Source organism: Eubalaena glacialis, chromosome 8 (genome assembly GCF_028564815.1).
Source record: "Eubalaena glacialis isolate mEubGla1 chromosome 8, mEubGla1.1.hap2.+ XY, whole genome shotgun sequence".
Classification (NCBI taxonomy): Eukaryota; Metazoa; Chordata; class Mammalia; order Artiodactyla; family Balaenidae; genus Eubalaena; species Eubalaena glacialis.
Window position 1 is genome coordinate 51,691,855 of NC_083723.1, and position 22,808 is coordinate 51,714,662.

At 37.4% G+C, this 22,808-nt stretch overlaps 1 protein-coding gene across 1 annotated transcript in view; it reads right to left on the reverse strand.

Moving 5' to 3' along the window:
- Positions 1 to 1,808: 1,808 nt before the first annotated feature.
- Positions 1,809 to 22,808, reverse strand: part of CCDC126 (coiled-coil domain containing 126) — a 35,674-nt gene continuing 14,674 nt past the window's right edge. The window contains exon 3 of the mRNA XM_061197684.1: positions 1,809 to 3,491. Coding sequence (XP_061053667.1) covers positions 3,307 to 3,491 — 185 coding nt within the window. The 3' untranslated portion in view covers positions 1,809 to 3,306. The remainder of the gene's footprint in view (positions 3,492 to 22,808) is intronic.

A 22,808-nucleotide genomic window follows, 5' to 3' on the forward strand; every position in this document is an offset into this window, starting at 1 on the left:
CAAAAAGACAACCCACAGAATGGGAGAAAATATTTGCAAACAATGCAACTGACAAGGGATTTAATATCTCCAAAATTTACAAACAGCTCATGCAGCTCAATATGAAAAAAACAAACAACCCAATCAAAAAATGGGTAGAAGACCTAAATAGACATTTCTCCAAAGAAGACATGCAGCTGGCCAAGGGGCACATAAAAAGATGTTCAACACCGCTAATTATTAGAGAAATGCAAATCAAAACTATGATATCACCTCACACCAGTCAGAATGGCCATCATCATAAAGTCTACAAAAAATAAATCCTGGAGAGAGTGTGGAGAAAAAGGAACCCTCCTACACTGTTAGTGGAAATGTAAACTGGTGCAGCCACAGTATGGAGGTTCCTTAAAAAACTAAAAATAGAGCTACCATAAGATCCAGCAATCCCACTCCTGGGCATATTTCTGAGAAAAACATGGTTTGAAAGGATACATGTGGGACTTCCCTGGTGGCACAGTGGTTAAGAATCTGCCTGCTAATGCAGGGGGCACGGGTTCAAGCCCTGGTCCGGGAAGATCCCACATGCCGCAGAGCAACTAAGCCCGTGCGCCACAACTACTGCGCCTGTGCTCTAGAGCCCACGAGCCAGAACTACTGAAGCCTGCATGCCAAGCACCTGTGCTCTGCAACAAGAGAAGCCACCACAGTGAGAAGCCCGCGCACTGCAACGAAAAGTAGCCCCTGCTCGCCGCAACTAGAGAAAGCCCACATGCAGCAACAAAGACACAATGCAGCCAAAAATCAACTAATTAATTAATTTTTTAAAAAAAGAAAGGATACATGCACCCCAATGTTCATTGCAGCACTGTTTACAATAGCCAAGACATGGAAGCAACCTAAATGTCCATCAACAGAGGAATGGATAAAGAAGGTGTGTTAGATATATACAATGGAATATTATTCAGCCATTAAAATGAATGAAATAATGCAATTTGCAGCAACACAGATGGACCTGGAGATTATCATACTAAGTGAAGTAAGTCAGACAGAGAAAGATAAATATATGATATCAGCTTATAAGTGAAACCTAAAAAAAAAAAAAAGATACAAATGAACTTATTTACATAACAGAAACAGACTCACAGACTTAGAGAACAAACTTATGGTTAACAGGAAGGAAGAGTGGGGGGTAGGGACAGATTGGGAGTTTGGGATTGACATGTATACAATGCTATTAAAATAGATAACCAACAAGGACCTACTGTATAGCACAGGGAACTCTGCTCAATACTCTGTAATAACCTAAATGGGAAAAGAATTTGAAAAAGAACAGATACATGTTTATGTATAACGGAACTACTATGCTGTATACCTGAAACACATTATTAATCAACTATACTCCAATATGAAATAAAAATTTAAAAATTTAAGTTGAAATTTAAAAAAACTCAACAGTAAACTTCGACTTGACAGTACAAGCCTAGGAGCCACCTCCAAACACAATCCCCAGATTTGTTCCCATCAATCCCTAAACTCAGACTCTCCTAACCTGAACAAAGCAATCTTCCATTTTTCTCTTTTGAAACAGCTATCTGGAATTCATGGAACAAAACCCAAATTATCTAAGATTCCTTTTAATCATTTACCATTTATTAAATGCACAGTCACCATTAAAGAAAAAACTTATGATAACACTTTAAAGTACAAATAATACATTTTATTTCATCCCTGAAAACAAAAACAAAAAACAAAAATGTCAACATCTAATGAGAGACTGAACAATTATTCCAAACTTTACCTGGAAATGATATATAAATAATTTCTTCACATAAAGGTAGGGTACAGGGAAGAGTCTGGAAAGATACCTTTCATGAAATATTTTCTCATACTTACTTTAATAAAACATTATAATTATTGCTACTATGTCTGGTAGCACATTGTAATAATGAATACAATATCCAAAACTAAGTTCAATACAGTCTAAATCTAGAAGCTAGCTGCACTTAAGCAGTTGTTATAGAGAATAAATACTATGAAACATAGGGCACCATATGGCAATTAAATTTGCTACAAGGTAAATTTAAATAAAGGTGTACTTTGCTCTATAGTAGAATTACCCAAGACTAAGATCTCTTGTGCTATATAGAATAGCTGTTTTCCTGAAAAGATAGTCCATCTTCATAATTTAAATTATATTTTAAACATTCTTAATTATTTTTAAGTGCTCATTATATAAAATGAATATCTAACGTATCTATTATACAAATCCAAAATTTCATAAAGCAGGATATTCTACGTACTATAGTGTTACCATTTTCCAAGCAATTTAATGCAACACAAATACTTTTATTATGTACATCTGGCTAAAGTCCTTAAGAGTCCCAGTCTCACAAATATCTCAGTTTCTCTCTCCCTTGCCAATATAATATAAGCAAAAATTACCGAAATACGGAAATAATGTGCTTTCTTGACAACATAATCAAAGGGTTACACTTTTAAATTAACATTCATGTACATGAAAATCATGAATTAATACTTATTTTTAATCTCATCATAAAAATCTTTTATTCTTCAGAACATAAGTATATAAGAAAATGTTACGTATGAGATTAGAGATTACTATTTTAACGTTATTTAATTGTCCCAATGTTTAGAATAGGTTACGAACAGTGGCTACTACCCATTTCAAGATTATACTCTTATAAATGTAATTTTTAAAAATATACAATAATTAACCTCCAGTTATTCTGAAGGGATAGTGCAAATGAAGACATTCTTTGGGTCATGATTTCAAAACATTATTTTCAACATTATACTTCCTTTCTCTCTGCTCATAATCTGAATAACAAAATATAGTAAGTACTGGAAGTAAGCACATTTTCTAATAGTATTAGTCAAACAGTCACATCTACTGATAACAAACGACAGAATGATTCAGTAACAATATTCTTCACTTGTCTGAAAAACGTGTTATATACTTAAATAAATATTTTATAGAAATGAATCCATGTCTTTCAGTGTTTCTGTTTCAACTTGATCTCAAACAAAGATTTATACAAAGATCACCTACCTGCTTACTACATCAACCATGTTACCAAATTCCCTTTAAGGATATAGTACAGCGTTGAAGAGTTGTGCCTGAAAGCAAACTAATAACTTTTAAAATTTATATACAGAATTAAAGTTCCATGAATCCAGCATATTCCTTGAAAACGCGTAGAGGTTTTATTGTAAAGTATTACTCTATGCTAGCCAGCGATATAAAAGCTTTTCTGCCATAGGATATAATCCACGGTGAACGTAGCAGCACAAGCTGATCTTCAACTGCTATCTAATGCTGCCTGATGCATTTATCCTTTTATTTGTCGTCACTGGCACCAGATTCCCACTAGTACCATTGGTAGTGTTGGTTGCTGAGCCGTTTACAACAATATAGTCGACTTTGTTCTCCAGCTTTACCAAACGTTGTAAAATGTCATCCAAAAGGACAGCAATTGTTCTTTTTAGATCAGCTAGGGGAAAAAAAAATGAGAATAAACCATATTAAATACTGATAGAGCACTTAATATTTGTGTTTTCATAGTTTGAGGGGAAAAGTGAACAATTATCGAGTCGTCCGAAAGAAAATATACTAGAGGGAAAGCACTCATACCACACATAGAAAAAGCCTAACTATTTTAATGAATAGCATCACATACAGAGCTTCTTAACGGAATTTCAGAGTTATAAATGTGGGGAAACTCACTTTTCTGGTGCAATAAAACAGATTTAAAGGCTGGTTTAAAACGTTAGTCCCTCTGTAAGGAACCCATCTACTTTGAGTTTCTTAGTCTGTAAAGACGACTGTGGACTAGGCAGGTAAGGTAAAAAACTAGCTGAGCTAAGTAAGAAATTCAAGGAAATGTAGAAACAAGAAACCTGGAACCTCCACAGGCTGAAGTGTAGGGGCAGCCTAGGATCCAGAGCAGATGCCAGGAACCTGATCAGTGCAGTACAGATACTAGTTCTGACTAGAAAATGATGGGGAAGACTGTATCTTCTAATCTCTCTGGGAGGTTAAAGGGTTTCAGTAGAATTTACCTGGAAAGAATGCAATTTTGACCCTTTGCTTCCTTAGAATCCTCTTTTCTCAGGTTTCCCAATGGCACCTAACACATATTACGTATTCAGTCAGTGGCAACTAATATTGTTATTTTTTGTTGACCTGGACCAAAAAAGGCAGCTCAAATCCTAATCTGTGATCAGGGGAAAAATCATTTAACAACAACTCATAAAGTTGCTGATGGTTCTGTTACTAAGTTATCAGAAAAAGCAGAAGAAAAAAAAGATAAATTGGACTTCATCAAAATTTAAAACTTTTGGGCATCAAAAGATATTATCCAGAAATGAAAAGACAATCTAGAGAATGGAAGAAAATATTTGCAAATCATATATCTGACAAGGGCTTAGTATCAAGAACATATAAAGAACTCCTAAACCCAACAACAAAAAGATAAACCACTCAATTTTTAAAATCAGCAAAGGACTTGAATAAACATTTCTCCAAAGAAGATATGCAAATGAACAATAAGCACATGAAAAGATACCCAACATCACAATGAAATACCACTTTATGTCTACTAGGATGGCTATAATCAAAGAAAGGGAAAATAAGCATTGGCAAAAATGTGAAGAAACTGGGACCCTCATACACTGCTGGTGGGAATATAGAATGGCACAGCCACCACAGAAAACAGTTCGGCAGTTTCTCAAAAAGCTAAACATAAAACGACCATGTGACCCAGTAATTCCACTCCTAGGTATCTACCCCAAAAAAGTGAAAGCAGAGACTCAAAGAGATACTTGTACACCAATGTTTATTTCAGAATTATTCACAATAGCCAAAGGGTGGAAACAACCTAAGTGTCCATCAGTAGATCAAAAGATCAACAAAATGTGGTATTAACATAAAGGGAATATTATTTAGCCATAAAAAGGAATGACGTTCTGATACATGATACAAAATGGATGAACCTTGAAGACATTATGCAAAGTGAAATAAGCCAGACAAAAAAAGGACAAATACTGTATGATTCCACTTATTTGAACTACCTAGAATAGAAAAATACGTAGAGACAGAAGGTAGATTAGAGGTTACCAAAGACCAGGGGAAGGGGGGAATGGCAAGTTACTGCTTAATGGTAAGGTTACAGAGTTTCTTGTTTGGAGTGATGCAAGTTTTAGGTAGTAGTGATGGCTGTACAACATTGAATATAATTAATGCCACTGAACTGTACACCTAAAAATGGTTAAGATGGCAGGGCTCCCCTGGTGGTGCAGTGGTTAAGAATCCACCTGCCAATGCAGGGGACACAGGTTCAAGCCCTGGTCTGGGAAGATCCCACATGCCGTGGAGCAACTAAGCCTGTGCGCCACAGCTACTGAGCCTGCGCTCTAGAGCCCGCGAGCCACAACTACTGAAGCCCGCGTGCCTAGAGCCTGTGCTCTGCAACAAGAGAAGCCACTGCAATGAGAAGCCCATGCACCACAACGAAGAGTAGCCCCTGCTCACTGCAAGTAGAGAAAGCCCGCATGCAGCAACGAAGAGCCAACGCAGCCAAAAATAAACAAATAAAATAAATTTTTTAAAAAAATGGTTAAGATGGCAAATTTTAGGTTACATACATTTTACCATAATTTTCTTAAAGTGAAAAAAGAAAAACAGATTTCAGAAAGGAGTAGTGAGAGTAGTGGTAGCGGGTGGTTGTAAAAAGTGATTAGAAATAAATCAACAACAAAAAATCAATGTAATATAAAGAGAGGGGAAAAACTATTTGGAGAAAGTCCAGTGATGGAGGAAATCAAGCAGTGTATCTTTCGGCATCGTTCATCGTGAACACTTAAATATTCTAGTTTAGTGGGTATGCACAAGAAAAAAAGTATAAGAAAAATTCTTTGATAAGAAGTATTTAGGGATAAAATGTCATGATATGTACAACTTGTTTCAAATGGTACCCCCTAAAAGCATATATATTCGTATAGAGAAGGAAAGATAAAAATATAGAAAAATGTTTAGCAAATGATTAATCTAGAGGAAAGATATATGATGTTTACCACATAATTTTCCCTAACTTTCTGTAGACTGAGAATTTTCAAAATAAAAGATTAGGGAGGGCTTCCTTGGTGGTGCAGTGGTTAAGAATCCTCCTGCCAATGCAGGGGACACGGGTTCGAGCCCTGGTCCGGGAAGATCCCACATGCCGCGGAGCAACTGAGCCCGTGCGCCACAACTACTGAGCCTGCACTCTAGAGCCCGCGAGCCACAACTACTGAAGCCCGCGTGCCTAGAGCCCGTGCTCCGCAATGAGAGAGGCCACCGCAATGAGAAGCCCGTGCACCGCAACAGAGAGTAGCCCCCGCTCGCCGCAACTAGAGAAAGCCCGCGCCCAGCAACGAAGACCCAACACAGCCAAAAATAAATAAATAAAATAAATAAATTTATTAAAAAAAAAAAAAAGATTAGGGAGAGGGGGCATTTCTTTATTAAGACCTTTCAATCAAGAGTTACAATAGTATTTGGTAAGTTAAAAAATATATATTTTAAAGAATCTTCCAGCAACAAGACTAAAAGATAACTCCTGGATCTGTTTTTCCCTGGCAGCCACCTCATGTATAATATTTGAAGAAGTAGGCAACCCAGGCCAGAGGAGGCTACATAGAATAGACTGGGGTGGGGAGCTTACCATCATGTTAACATAAAATGAAGCTAAAGCCCTCAGAGGTTTGACATCAAGCTGAAGTGCGACATGAATTATAAAGGTACAGCCTACTCACTGATTAGTTCTAGTTAGAAATAGCAATTAAAGGAAAAGTTGGGGTTCTTTAAAATCAAATACAAACAAATTTATTGTAATGTATATGTATTTTTTATATATATATATTTGTGTCTGTATATATATACATATATATGTATATGTGCACATCAGGTTTTTTTTTCATACATTATTTAATATTTTCATTAGTAATGAGAATTAAACGATACATAAGGCTTAGCTCAATGTGTGGTACACAATAAGGTCTCAACAAACCTTACTTGTTATTAGTTGTTGTAATATTCAGTATACATGTCTATTTTTTTTCATATAAAATAGACTGAAAAAGTAAACATTTTTAGCAGGTAGGAAAACTAGAATTCAGACCCCAGTCTTTCGCTTCCAAGGCCCCAAACTCAGGGTTTTCCACTACAACACAGATGCAAAAAGAATATATATATATATTTTTACCTCTATGGTGTCTAAATGGTGAGTAGATATACTGTATCTCATGATTTTTTTTTTTAACATTTTCAGTTTTTTTAATTTTGGAAAATTTCAAACATACACAAGCAGAGATAGAATAGTATAATGAGTACTCATGGACCTAATTCTCATCACTTAGCTTTCACAATGAACAATATTTTGCCATTCTTGGTGCATCTCTCCCCTTCCACCTTTTTTCTCCAATGGTATTTTAAGTCAAATCCCAGACATCATATCATTTCACTGTAAATTCTTCAGAATGCACCTTTAACTTTTAAAGAACTTAACCATTGTGCTATTATCATGCTTAACAAAATTTATAGTAATTTCTTAATTTAAGTAGTTTAATACCTGGTCCATATCCAGATTTTCCTGATTATCTGAAAAATGTCTTCTTACAGTTGATTTGTTTGAATCAGGATTCAAATGAAATCTACACATTGCATTTGACTATTGCTTCTTTAGAGGAAATGTATATATATCTTCAGCCTACCACAATAATTTCTCCCTTTTATGTTATTACTTTCTACATGCATACACTTTTTTTTTTTCCCACACACACACACTGTCAGGTTTTTTTATTACAAATAATTTGGGTTATAACAGTGACAAAGGCCACTACGTTTCCAATCTAAAATCCATGTAGCATATATCTGAGCTTCCTGCTTATATTTTATTACGATGCTGCAGAATAGTGGTGTCCACAGCCTTTGATAAATGCTTACACCAATTCTGTTTGGAAAAATTCATTTTATTTTAAACTTATAATTTGTAAGTTAAGTAATCAGTTTTCCATCAAAAAAGTACTCAAAGGAAAAGTTGGGTTTAATCAGAAACAACTATATATTACTTTAACAATGTTCTACATTATCATATATCTTTTCAAATTTTCTAAAACCAATTCTTTTAATAAAATATTTTAAAAGACTAAGAAATCTAAATTACCTTGCTCAATGATATAAAATCAGTTAGTTGAAAAACCACAACGATCCCTTTGAACATAGCAAAACTCACCCTTTCTCTAGATTCACATTACAATTTTCTATTTACATTTCATGTGACTATATAGTTATGGGAATTATATGTTTACACTATATGGGAGTCCACAGCACTTCCCCACAAAGCCCTATCACTGAAAGTGCTAGCAATAAGAACTCCTACCACGGGACCCGGTTCAGAACTCCTAAAAACAACCTGGAAGTGGAGACCATACCATATCCTTTTACTCAGCTCATCCAGCTTGATGCTTTATCACACAGTAGATAGTCAACAAATGTTGGAAATGAACATTTGCTGAATGTCTGATTCATGTTTGGTAGGTGGTATCATGGTTGAGATTAACGTGAAGAATCAGACTTAGGAAATAAAACCCTTTAAGGTTGCTCTGCTCCTCCTTTAAGCTTCCCTACTCTGGGAGAAGAAATCAAATAGTTTAAGGGAAAAACAACAAAAAACAGGCTAATACAAAGGCACATAAGAACACACATACTATCAAAATAGCACCTAGCCCAATTATTTCACAGTATACAAAAATCAAAAGGAGGATATAATGGAATCTAAAAAATAAAACGAATGAATATAACAAAACAAAACAAAACAAAAAAGGAGGTTACAATGCTATTAAATATACTAAAGATAGTGGATATAAAAAGATTCTTGTGACAATAAGCATAATCAGAGATTGTGAGGCACAGCAGGAAGCCACTATCATCCCAAGCCTAAGGAACAGAGGGAAAAGTCAGTAATGTTACAACAGCCCAAGTCCAAGGACACCTAGTGGAATATAGAGCCAAGGAGGCAGTCTGGCAGAAGCTGGCGCTACAAAGGAGACATCACCTGAGGCAGAAAAGGAGAAAAATACCCTAGTCTCTCTTTTCCTCCTACATTCCGAATTCCTGCCAGTACTTCTCATTGGCTGAACCCAGGCAGTAGCTAGTTGATTTAGGAACTGAGAAAGTGCCACCTACTAGAATCACCCTCCCTTGAGATACAAAACAGAGAAAAGTAAAGGAATAAATCTGAAGGCAACCAGGAAAAGGACCAGCACAAACACCAAGAACACATGCCTTTGTGGACCCCATACTTATAGGTCTCTGTTGATTTATCTCTTATTTATATCTCAATAGGTTTTATTATTTGTATTCTTAATGTGAAGAGAGGCAGATACAAATAAATATAGCCATGTGTACACAAAAAAGAAATTCAATTGTAGTAAAATGCAAAAATGACTAATGAAAATAAAATACATAAATGTGTGACTTCCCTGGTGGCACAGTGGTTAAGAATCCACCTGCCAATGCAGGGGACACAAGTTTGATCCCTGGTCCGTGAAGATCCCACATGCCACAGAGCAACTAAGCCCATGAACCACAACTACTGAGCCCGCATGCCACAACTACTGAAGCCCACATGCCTAGAGCCTGTGCTCCACAACAAGAGAAGTCACCGCAATGAGAAGGCAGCGCACCTCAACGAAGGGTAGCCCCTGCCCACAACAACTAGAGAAAGCCCACACACAGCAACAAAGACCCAAAGCAGCCATTGAAAAATAATAATAATAATAATGTGTTTAAAGTATTTAAGTCAAAAACTTTTCCTTATTAATATTTTTCAAATTCAAATTAATATTTTACCACCACTAACATCTGCTTAATTGTACAAGGGAGAAAACTTAGAAGTCACTTCTTGAATATCAAAGTGAATTACTCAATGTAAAGTTTTATTATGAAGCTAGCAATAAAACAAGAATGCTTCCTAAGCAATATGAACGAATTCAAATATCAGAGCAAATTGCTAGGTAAAAGTGGTTTCAAAAGCCTCATAAACTCTGTAATTAAATGTACATTAATTGTTTAGTCTTTTACATTTTTAATACAGCTACCTTCTCTTACTGAATGCTGAATAAATTATATCATTTGACAAATATTTTATTACTTCCCTACTTAAGGCTGCAAGCCACACTGTTTAGGTCTCATGAGTAGATCGACACGTTCTCATCAAACTTTAAATACAAATTAAATGCCTAGGTACATAAAATAAGGCTAATTTTTCTTAAGTGAGAAAACAAAAGCTAGATAATGGATTTGACTAAATAATACAAATCATAAATAATCTACATTTCAAATAGCCACATTAAAACCACTTCTAATAGGAATTCTGAGATTGACTTCCCTCTAACATGTTTAGAATATAAGGACTATTCATTTTACAGGTTTAGGTTTTTTTTCTTAATTGGTAAATAACTTATTTTGAGATAACTGTACATTTACATATAGTTGCAAAAAATAACAAATACAGAAATTCCTGTACCCTTTACCCAGTTTCCCCCAACAGTGACATCTTGTAAAACTACATACAACATCACAACTACAGTACTGATGCTGGTACAGTCAATATGCAGAATATTTCCTTCACCACAATGATCCCTGTGTTGCCCTTATACAGTAACCCCCACCTCCCTCTCATTAGCCTGTTAAAAGATGGAATACACTGATCGATTTTTTTTTTTTTTTTTTTACGCCTGCCATGTGGCATGTGGGATCTTAGTTCCCTGACCAGGTCTCGAACCTGTGCCCCCTGCATTGGGAGCATGGAGTCTTAACCACTGGACTGCAAGGGAAGTCTCTACACTGATTGATTTTTGAAAACTAAACCAGCCTTGCATCCCTGGAATAAATGCCACTTGGTCACGGTATTTTTTTTTTTTTTTTTTAGGGTCATACATATAACCTTTTAATCACTTATTTGAAATGAATATAAAATAAATTGCCATAATTTTTTTTTTTCTTAAACAACAGAAATTTATTTTCCCACAGTCTGGAGACAGGAAGTCCAAGATCAAAACTATGGCAGGTTTAGTTTGTCCAGAGGAGTCTCTCCTTGGCTTGCAGATGGGTGTCTTCTCACTGTGTCCTCATGTGGCTTTTCTGTGCATGCATCTCGGGTCTATTTCTCTTCTTATAAGAACACCAGTCCTACTGATAAGGGTCCCAAACTTCTATGTGTGTCATTATATCCACAGTGAACCTCTTAGAGACAGCATATAATTAAATCCTGTTTTTTTTTTAAATCCATTCTGCCAATCTATGTATTTTGATTGGGGAGTTTAATCCATTTACTTTTTTTTTCTTTTTTTGAATTTTTGATTTGATTTTATTTTTTTAAATTTCATTTTATTTATTTTTTTATACAGCAGGCCCTTATTAGTCATCAATTTTATACACATCAGTGTATACATGTCAATCCCAATCTCCCAATTCATCACACCACCACTCCCCTGCCGCTTTCCCCCCTTGGTGTCCATACGTTTGTTCTCTACATCTATATCTCAATTTCTGCCCTGCAAACCGGTTCATCTGTACCATTTTTCCAGGTTCCACATATATGCGTTAATATACGATATTTGTTTTTCTCTTTCTGACTTCCTTCACTCTGTATGACAGTCTCTAGATCCATCCACGTCTCTACAAATGACCCAATTTCGTTCCTTTTTATGGCTGAGTAATATTCCCTTGTATATATGTACCACAACTTCTTTATCCATTCGTCTGTCAAGGGGCATTTAGGTTGCTTCCATGACCTGACTATTGTAAATAGTGCTGCAATGAACACTGGGGTGCATGTGTCTTTTTGAATTATGGTTTTCTCTGGGTATATGCCCAGTAGTGGGATTGCTGGATCATATGGTAATTCTATTTTTAGTTTTTTAAGGAACCTCCATACTGTTCTCCATAGTGGCTGTATCAATTTACATTCCCACCAAAAGTGCAACAGGGTTCCCTTTTCTCCACACCCTCTCCAGCATTTGCTGTTTCTGGATTTTCTGATGATGCCCATTCTAACTGGTGTGAGGTGATACCTCATTGTAGTTTTGATTTGCATTTCTCTAGTAATTAGTGATGTTGCACAGCTTTTCATGTGCTTCTTGGCCTTCTGTATGTCTTCTTTGGAAAATGTCTATTTAGGTCTTCTGTCCATTTTTGGATTGGGTTGTTTGTTTTTTTAACATTGAGCTGCATGAGCTGTTTATGTATTTTGGAGATTAATCCTTTGTCCGCTGATTCGTTTGCAAATATTTTCTCCCATTCTGAGGGTTCTCTTTTCGTCTTGTTTACGGTTTCCTTTGCTGTGCAAAAGCTTTGAAATTTCATTAGGTCCCATTTGTTTATTTTTGTTTTTATTTCCATTACTCTACGAGGTGGATCAAAAAAGATCTTGCTGTGATTTATGTCAAAGAGTGTTCTTCCTATGTTTTCCTCTAAGAGTTTTATAGTGTCCACTCTTACATTTAGGTCTCTAATCCACTTTGAGTTTATTTTTGTGTATGGTGTTAGGGAGTCTTCTAATTTCACTCTTTTACATGTAGCTGTCCAGTTTTCCCAGCACCACTTATTGAAGAGACTGTCTTTTCTCCATTGTATATCCTTGCCTCCTTTGTCATAGATTAGTTGACCACAGGTGCATGGGTTTATCTCTGGGCTTTCTATCTTGTTCCATTGATCTATGTTTCTGTTTTTGTGCCAGTACCATATTGTCTTGATTACTGTAGCTTTGTAATATAGTCTGAAGTCAGGGAGTCTGATTCCTCCAGCTCCGTTTCTTTCCCTCAAGACTGCTTTGACTATTCGGGGTCTTTTGTGTCTCCATACAAATTTTAAGATTATTTTGTTCTAGTTCCATAAAAAATGCCATTGCTAATTTGATAGGGATTGCATTGAATCTGTAGATTGCTTTGGGTAGTATAGTCATTTTCACAATATTGATTCTTCCAATCCAAGAACATGGTATATCTCTCCATCTGTTGGTATCATCTTTAATTTCTTTCATCAGTGTCTTACAGTTTTCTGCATACAGGTCTTTTGTCTCCCTAGGTAGGTTTATTCCCAGGTATTTTATTCTTTTTGTTGCAATGGTAAATGGGAGTGTTTCCTTAATTTCTCTTTCAGATTTTTCATCATTAGTGTATAGGAATGCAAGAGATTTCTGTGCATTAATTTTGTATTCTGCAACTTTACCAAATTCATTGATTAGCTCTACTAGTTTTCTGGTGGCATCTTTAGGATTCTCTATGTATAGTATCATGTAATCTGCAAACAGTGACCGTTTTACTTCTTCTTTTCCAATTTGTATTCCTTTTATGTCTTTTTCTTCTCTGATTGCCGTGGCTAAGACTTCCAAAACTACGTTGAATAACAGTGGTGAGAGTGGACATCCTTGTCTTGTTCCTGATCTTAGAGGAAATGCTTTCAGTTTTTCACCATTGAGGATGATGTTTGCTGTGGGTTTGTCGTATATGGGCTTTATTATGTTGAGGTAGGTTCCCTCTATGCCCACTTTCTGGAGAGTTTTTATCATAAATGGGTGTTGAATTTTGTCAAAAGTTTTTTCTGCATCTATTGAGATGATCATATGGTTTTTATTCTTCAATTTGTTAGTATGGTGTATCACATTGATTGATTTGCATATACTGAAGAATACTTGCATCCCTGGGATAAATCCCACTTGATCGTGGTGTATGATCCTTTTAATGTGTTGTTGGATTCTGTTTGCTAGTATTTTGTTGAGGATTTTGGCATCTATATTCATGAGTGATATTGGTCTGTAATTTTTTTTTGTAGTATCATTGGCTGGTTTTGGTATCAGGGTGATGGTGGCCTCATAGAATGAGTTTGGGAGTGTTCCTTCCTCTGCAATTTTTGGGAAGAGTTTGAGAAGGATGGGTGTTAGCTCTTCTCTGAACGTTTCACAGAATTCACCTGTGAAGCCATCTGGTCCTGGACTTTTGCTTGTTGGAAGATTTTTAATCACATTTTCAATTTCATTACTTGTGATTGGTCTGTTCATATTTCTATTTCTTCCTGGTTCAGTCTTGGAAGGTTATACCTTTCTAAGAATTTGTCCATTTCTTCCAGGTTGTCCATTTTATTGGCACAGAGTTGCTTGTAGTAGTCTCTTAGGATGCATTGTATTTCTGCGGCGTCTGTTGTAACTTCTCCTTTTTCATTTCTAATTTTATTGATTTGAGTCCTCTCCCTCTTTTTCGTGATGAGTCTGGCTAATGGTTTTTCAATTTTGTTTATCTTCTCAAAGAACCAGCTTTTAGTTTTATTGATCTTTGCTATTGTTTTCATTGTTTCTATTTATTTCTGCTCTGTTCTTTATGATTTCTTTCCGTCTGCTAACTTTGGGTTTTGTTCTTCTTTCTCTAGTTCCTCTAGGTGTAAGGTTAGATTGTTTATTTAAGATTTTTCTTGTTTCTTGAGGTAGGTTTGTATAGCTATAAACTTCCCTCTTAGAACTGCTTTTGCTGCATCCCATACGTTTTGGATCGTCCTGTTTTCATTGTCATTTGTCTCTAGGTATTTTTTGATTTCCTCTTTGATTTCTTCAGTGATCTCTTGGTTATTTAGTAACGCATTGTTTAGCCTCCATGTGTTTGTGTTTTTTACGTTTTTTTCCCTGTAATTCATTTCTAATCTCATAGCATTGTGGTCAGAAAAGATGCTTGATATGATTTCAATTTTCTTAAATTTACTGAGGCTTGATTTGTGACCTAAGATGTGATCTATCCTGGAGAATGTTCCGTGCACACTGGAGAAGAAAGTGTAATCTGCTGTTTTTGGATGGAATGTCCTATAAATATCAATTAAATCTATCTGGTCTATTGTGTCATTTAAAGCTTCTGTTTCCTTATTTATTTTCATTTTGGATGATCTCTCCATTGGTGTAAGTGAGGCGTTAAAGTCCCCCACTATTATTGCGTTACTGTCGATTTCCCCTTTTATAGCTGGTAGCAGTTGCCTTATGTATTGAGGTGCTCCTATGTTGGGTGCATATATAATTGTTATATCTTCTTCTTGCATTGATCCCTTGATCATCATGTAGTGTCCTTCCTTGTCTCTTGTAACATTCTTTATTTTAAAGTCTATTTTATCTGATATCAGTATTGCTACTCCAGCTTTCTTTTGATTTCCAATTGCATAGAATATCTTTTTCCATCCCCCCACTTTCAGTCTGTATGTGTCCCTAGGTCTGAAGTGGGTCTCTTGTAGACAGCATATATATGGGTCTTGTTTTTGTATCCATTCAGCAAGCCTGTGTCTTTTGGTTAGCATTTGTTGTAGAGCTGGTGTGGTGGTGCTGAATTCTCTTAGCTTTTGCTTGTCTATAAAGCTTTTGATTTCTCTGTTGAATCTGAATGAGATCCTTGCCGGGTAGAGTAATCTTGGTTGTAGGTTGTTCCCTTTCATCACTTTAAGTATATCATGCCACTCCCTTCTGGCTTGTAGAGTTTCTGCTGAGAAATCAGCTGTTAACCTTATGGGAGTTCCCTTGTATGTTATTTGTCATTTTTCCCTTGCTGCTTTCAATAATTTTTGTCTTTAATTTTTGCCAATTTGATTACTATGTGTCTTGGCGTGTTTCTCCTTGGGTTTATCCTGTATGGGACTCTCTGCACTTCCTGGACTCGGGTGGCTATTTCCTTTTCCACGTTAGGGAAGTTTTCGACTATAATCTCTTCAAATATTTTCTTGGGTCCTTTCTCTGTCTCTTCTTCTTCTGGAACCCCTATAATGCGAATGTTGTTGTGTTTCATGTTGTCCCAGAGGTCTCTCAGATGTCTTCATTTCTTTTCATTCTTTTTTCTTTATTCTGTTCCACAGCAGTGAATTCCATCATTCTGTCTTCCAGGTCACTTATCTGTTCTTCTGCCTCAGTTATTCTGCTATTGATTCCTTCTAGTGTAGTTTTCATTTCAGTTATTGTATTGGTCATCTCTGTTTGTTTGTTCTTTAATTCTTCTAGGTCTTTGTTAAACATTTCTTGCATCTTCTCGATCTTTGCCTCCATTCTTTTTCCGAGGTCCTGGATCATCTTCACCATCATTAGTCTGAATTCTTTTTCTGGAAGGTTGCCTATCTCCACTTCATTTAGTTGTTTTTCTGGGGTTTTATCTTGTTCCTTCATCTGGTACATAGCCCTCTGGCCTTTTCATTTCGTCTATCTTTCTGTGAATGTGGGTTTTGTTCCACAGGCTGCAGGATTGTAGTTCTTCTTGCTTCTGCTGTCTGCCCTCTGGTGGATGAGGCTATCTAAGAGGCTTGTGCAAGTTTCCTGATGGGAGGGACTGGTGGTGGGTAGAGCTGGGTGTTGCTCTGGTAGGCAGAGCTCAGTAAAACTTTAATCTGCTTGACTGCTGATGGTTGGGGCTGCATTCCCTCCCTGTTGGTTGTTTGGCTTGAGGCAACCCAACACTGGAGCCTACCTGGGCTCTTTGGTGGGGCTAACAGCGGACTCTGGGAGGGCTCACGCCACGGAGTACTTCCCAGAACTTCTGCTGCCTGTGTCCTTGTCCCCACGGTGAGACAGAGCCACTCCCCGCCTCTGCAGGAGACCCTCCAACACTAGCAGGTAGGTCTGGTTCAGTCTCCCCTGGGGTCGCTGCTCCTTCCCCTGGGTTCTGATGCGCACACTACTCTGTGTGTGCCCTCCAAGAGTGGAGTCTCTGTTTCCCCCAGTCCTGTAGAAGTCCTGCAATCAAATCCCACTAGCCTTCGAAGTCTGATTCTGTAGGAATTCCTCCTCCCATTGCCGGACCCCCAGGTTGGGAAGCCTGGTGTGGGGCTCAGAACATTCACTCCAGTGGGTGGACTTCTGTGGTATAAGTGTTCTCCAGTCTGAGTCACCCACCCAGCACTTATGGGATTTGATTTTACTGTGATTGCGCCCCTCCTACCGTCTGATTGTGGCTTCTCCTTTGTCTTTGGATGTGAATTATCTTTTTTAGTGAGTTCCAGTGTCTTCCTGTCGATGATTGTCCAGCAGCTAGTTGTGATTCTGGTGTTCTCGCAAGAGGGAGTGAGAGCACGTCCTTCTACTCTGCCATCTTGGTTCAGGGCTCATCTTAATTCTTTTTACGTGTTGTTGAATTCCATTTGCTAAGTTTTTCCTAAGGATCTACACATCTATATTCATGATGGGTATTGGTCTGTAGTTTTTAATTACCTGTACTGTCTTTGGTTTTGGTGTAAAGATAATACTAGCTTCATAATTGAACTGGGACGTGTTCCCTCCTCTTCTATTTTCTGAAAAATGACTGTGTAGTATTTATACTAATTCCTATTAAAATTCCTTTTTTTTTAATGAAATTTTAAAAAAAATTTTTTTTATTTTTGGCTGCGCTGGGTCTTCGTTGCTGCGCACAGGTTTTCTCTAGTTGTGGCGTGTGGGGGCTACTCTTTGTTGCAGTGCACGGGCTTCTCACTGCAGTGGCTTCTGTTGTTGCAGAGCACGGGCTCTAGGCACGTGAGCTTCAGTACTTGCGGCACATGGGCCCTAGAGTGCACAGGCTTCAGTAGTTGTGGTGCATGGTCTCAATAGTTGTGGCCCACGGGCCCTAGAGCACAGGCTCAATAGTTGTGGTGCACGAGCTTAGTTGCTCTGTGACATGTGGGATCTTCCCAGACCAGGTATCGAACCCATGTCCCCTGCATTGGCAGGCGGATTCCTAATAACTGGGCCACCAGGGAAGTCCCTCTAGGTGCTTTGAAAACATTTTCTTTTCTAGATGCCCTTTTAGGTTTTCAGAAGCTTAATTACAATGTATATTGGCATGGGCTTTTTTGAACTTATCCTACTTGGGGTTCATTCAGCTTCCTGAATCTGAGGTCTATGTCTCTTGCAAAATTTGGGAAGTTGGTAGTCATTATTTTTTTGAGTACTTTTCCAGCTCTGCCCTCATTCTCTTCTCCTTCCAAAACTCTGACAACACAAATGGTATAATCCCACAGGTCCCTAAAGCGCTGGGATTTTTTTTTTAAAGTCTATTTTTTAAGTCTATCTTCCCTCTGTTGTTCAGATTGTGTAATTACATTATTCCACATTCCAGTTCACCGATTCTTTCCTCTGTCCTCTCCTTCCTGCTTCTGAGTCAATCTGCTGACTCACACATTTTATTTCAATCATTGTATTTTTCAGTTCAAAATTTTCCATTTGGTTTTCCTTTATATGCTCTATTTATCTGCTGAGACTTTCTATTTCTTTGTTGATGCTTTCTGTTCTTTCACTTGCTTTGTGTTCGTTAATTCCTCATTGAAGCACTTTTAATGCCGATTGCTTAAAAACCTTTTTCAGATAACATCTGTCATTGGTTGTCTTTTTTCATTCAGTTTGAGATTTTCCTGGTTCTTGGTATGACAAGTGATTTATACTTAAAACCTGGACATTTACATATTTTGTTATGAAAGTCCAGATCTTATTTAAACTTCCTATTTTAGGTAGTTTTCTCTGATATCACTGCGGCAGGGCAGAGGGCTGTCACCTTGTTACTGCCAGGTGGAGGCAAAAGTCCAGGTTCCCACTTAGCCTCTACTGTTACCTGTGAGCTCCTCATCACTGCTGGATGGAAGTGGGAGTTCCAGGTGCCCACGTACTCTTCACTGACATTGTGACGGGGATTGCTCTTTACCACTGGGCCATGGCAAAAGTCCTGACTCTCCACTAGGATTCCTCTGACATCACCCCCAGAGGGAGGGAGATGAGCACCTCATTACTGCCATGTGAGGGTGGAAGTCCTGGCTCCCCATGTGGTCTCCACTGGTACCATGTGGTGTGGGGGGAGTTTGGATGCCTCATTATAGCCTCAGAAGGGGGAAGTCTATGCTCCTCACTTAGCCTTTGATCATGCGGTTGGTGGGGCAGTCACCAACTTTTTTCTGAGGTGTCTGGCTGGAGGAGAATGGTTTCCTGTCTAAAAGTTTTTTGTCTTGCTAGGCTGCCCCTTCTTTGGCTACAGAGAACAGCCTTCTGTTGGGGTATTTGTTTTATTTTGTTTTGTTTTTATCTGTGCCTGGTAGCATGTCTTAATTTTCAGAAAGCATTTAAATATTAATACTGAACTGCTCTCCAATTCTCTGAAAATATTTTTGGAGTCCACTTTTTTTTAAAGTGTTCAGCAACCACAGTAGACAGTAAAACTAAAACTCTTAAAAGAAAGCAGGGACCGACTTCGGATGGGAAAGCCTGAGGTGTTAAAAGACTGGTGTTGCTGTACATTCAGGTGTAGGAAACCACGTGTCAACTGCAACGTGTTCTATAACAGTCACTGGGCATCAGAACAAGAACCCCCAATTCATTGTTCTAGACAAACTCCAGAATCCGAAAGAGATGTTACATGGGAAGAAACAAAAATCTTCTTTTCTTAGAGAAAACTAAGAATGCTGAGAATAAGACATAAGACAGTTAGAAATGTTATCTTAAAGAGAAAGCACAAGTTACTGCTCAAGATTTACAGACAGTAATCTTTAGAGTTGAATTGATTTGTACCTTTCCAATAGTAACAATTCATTGTAGACTAGCATTTAAAAAAATATATTAGCTTATGTTTATTTTACCAACTAGGAAAATCACGTTAAATAGCTCAAGGGAAGACCATTCAATAAATATTTTTGATGGACTAGCCTTTTTGTATAGTAGCAACGAAAGAAATGGTCTTTATAGATGGCTGAAAGTGCAAGTTCTCCAGAACTCATGAAATTCCCATCTTATTGTCATTCCAAATTAATGGAGGAAAGGATAGAACTTAAGTAATGAAACTGAAATAACTGGCTACCTAGTTTGGAAAAAAGACCCTGCATCTCTTACTGCTTCCATCAGAAATCTCAACTATAGTACAGACATAAACGTTAAAAAAAAAAAAAAAAAAAAAGGTAATACATTAGAATGTAAGTTTTGGAAGAAACATTTTAAGTTTATGTTTAAAACATTTTTAACATATATTTTATATATGTTTATATAAACATATAACTAAACCATAAAAAATGATGGACATGTTTTACCACAAGATTTTTAAAAACAATATACCAAGTTGTTAGACAACTGAAAAATCAGAGGAAAAACATTTGCTACGTACACTGACAGCATGAATATCTTTATAAAAAATCAGTCAATTAAGAAACTTCCCAGCAGAAAAACTGACAAAGGATACAAACAATTCATTCTCACATACAAGAAATACAAATAGCCAACAAACAAGAAAGTCTTTCAACCTCTCCTGTAAACAAAGAAATGCAAAAGCAAACAATTAGAAGCCATTTAAAATTAAACAGAATTGGTATAGTGGGGAGAAACTGGCACTTTCGGAATTCCCTGGTGGTGCAGTGGTTAAGAATCCGCCTGCCAATGTAGGGGACACTGGTTTGAGCCCTGGTCCACGAAGATCCCACATGCTGCGGAGCAACTAAGCCCATGCGCCACAACTACTGACCATGCGCTCTAGAGCCCGCGAGCCACAACTACTGAAGCCCGTGCGCCTAGAGCCTGAGCTCCCCAACAAGAGAAGCCACTGCAATGAGAAGCCCGCGCACCGCAACAAAGAGTAGACCCCGTTCGCCACAACTAGAGAAAGCCCGAGCACAGCAATGAAGACCCAATGCAGCCAAAAATAAATAAATAAATAAATCTATTAAAAAAAAAAAAAAGAAAGAAAGAAACCGGCACTTTCACTCTGGTGGGAGAATGGTAGTAGGCCGGTAGGGCCACCCTGGAGGGCAATCTGACAAGTGTCTATTAAATTTAACACGCATACCTTCAGCCAAAAAATTCCACCTTGAGGAAATCTATCCTTCTGAAACATTCACACAAACATAAAATGCCCACACATTTATCACTCACACATATATTTCATATACACAGACACACATATATCACAGCACTAAACCCAGCACACAAGGTTAGCAATAAATTATCCATTACTACAGAATAAGCAGAAAAAAAGGAATATTTATAAAATGAAACAATGTTGTCATTAAAAAGATGAAACAGACCTACCTGTAATAACATGGAAAGATATCTACAACAATTAAGTGAAAACAAATAAGCTGCAAACTAGTATATATAGTACAATCCCATTTTCAAAATAAAACAATGTGCTTGATGAACAATGTGTCTGCAAACTACGGCTGGCTGGCTGCCTGTCTTTGTAAAAAAGTTTTACTGGAACATAGCCATGTTCATTTATTGAAAAGGAGACCACATGACCCACAAAGCTGAAAATATTTACTATTTAGCCCTATAAGAAAAAGTGTGCTATCCCCAATATATGCCAAATTAACTGACATTCTCTCTCTCTGCTCTTTTACTTATCTATGTTGTACATTTCTATAATATTTGAATGCTTGTAATTTTTTTATAATCAGAAATAAGCAAAAAACATTTCAGAGAATTGGTTAAATACCATGTGGCCATTAAATGATGCAGGCATATATTCATTGATATTGAAATATCTCCACCATACATTAAATTTTAAAATACAGTTTATAGGATACCATGTGTATATGAGTCTCATTCTGCTTTTAAAACTGAGTTGTTATACACAGCTGGGCAGCAAAGAACAGCTACCTTTTAAAATATCACAGTTATTCTGCTCAAGCGGAAAGAATTTTTTTCCAAGTTTTTCTCTTGTTCCAAAAGAATTGCTTCTTCATTGTTTCTGTCAGTGTCCTTGGACTAAGCAGAATGCAAAACAACACATCTACATGTCTATCTGCCACAAGTACCTCCATCTCCGTTTACACCAACTCCTTCATCTCTAGTCATCGATATCTGATCCTCAAGAGCCAATGCAGACTAACCCTCATGACTTCAAAGACACCATCATAAGTGGCAGAAGGAAAAACAGAAAGTGTCTTGGGCATTCCCAGATAAAGATGGTAAACTCAACCAAGGCACTTAACCTCTGCTGACTCTGGCTACCCTACCAAAATAGTAAAGGTGTTTTTTTCTCTTTTTTTTTAAAAGCATAAATCCATGGGGCCAAAACAAAGATAGCAAGAGAGGAGACAACAGCAACAGAACTCCAGAAGCTGGAAAGCATATGGATGAGTGTTAACTGATTTAGCAGACCTGAAAAACTTGGATATTAAAAGAGAAACCAAAAAGAAATTGAAAAAGTAAGAAAAATCAAAGAGCAATTCATTTTTCTCCACAGAAGCCCATCCCTAAAAGGTCCAGAAATAGCTGCACCAGGTACCAATGAAAACAGGGTGAAAAGGGGACCAAAAACAGAAGGACTGGGTGAAAATTTATCTATAAAGCAATTTGATTTCTAAACTTTCTTTACCACTCCAAACTAGACAACAGCCCCTCCACCATGGCAGAAAATCTGAGATGTGTTTTTGGAAGCCAGTAAAACATTTAAGGTCCTGGGCACCAAACTGAAAACTGGGGGAGTAAGTGAAAGTTCACATAGTGAGTGCTGAGGCTACCCCTCCTCCCCCACCCTTTTCCTCCCATTCAGATCCCACAACACTTGGAGGCATACACATCCTGCAAGAGAGTGGAAGCCCTCCTCTAGAGAATCTGACCAGCTCAAGAGAAAAGACCTAAATATACTAATATATACCAAAAAAATAGACACTGATACTATGTAATAAAGAATTTGGCTGGCCTTTGTCCCAGGTTCCTGGGAGGTAGCCTCTAAATGCCTGGAAGTTCCTGACTGATTGTCTTTGTTATTCATGGTGGGCCCCTAGATAGTTTGTGCTGAGATAACTC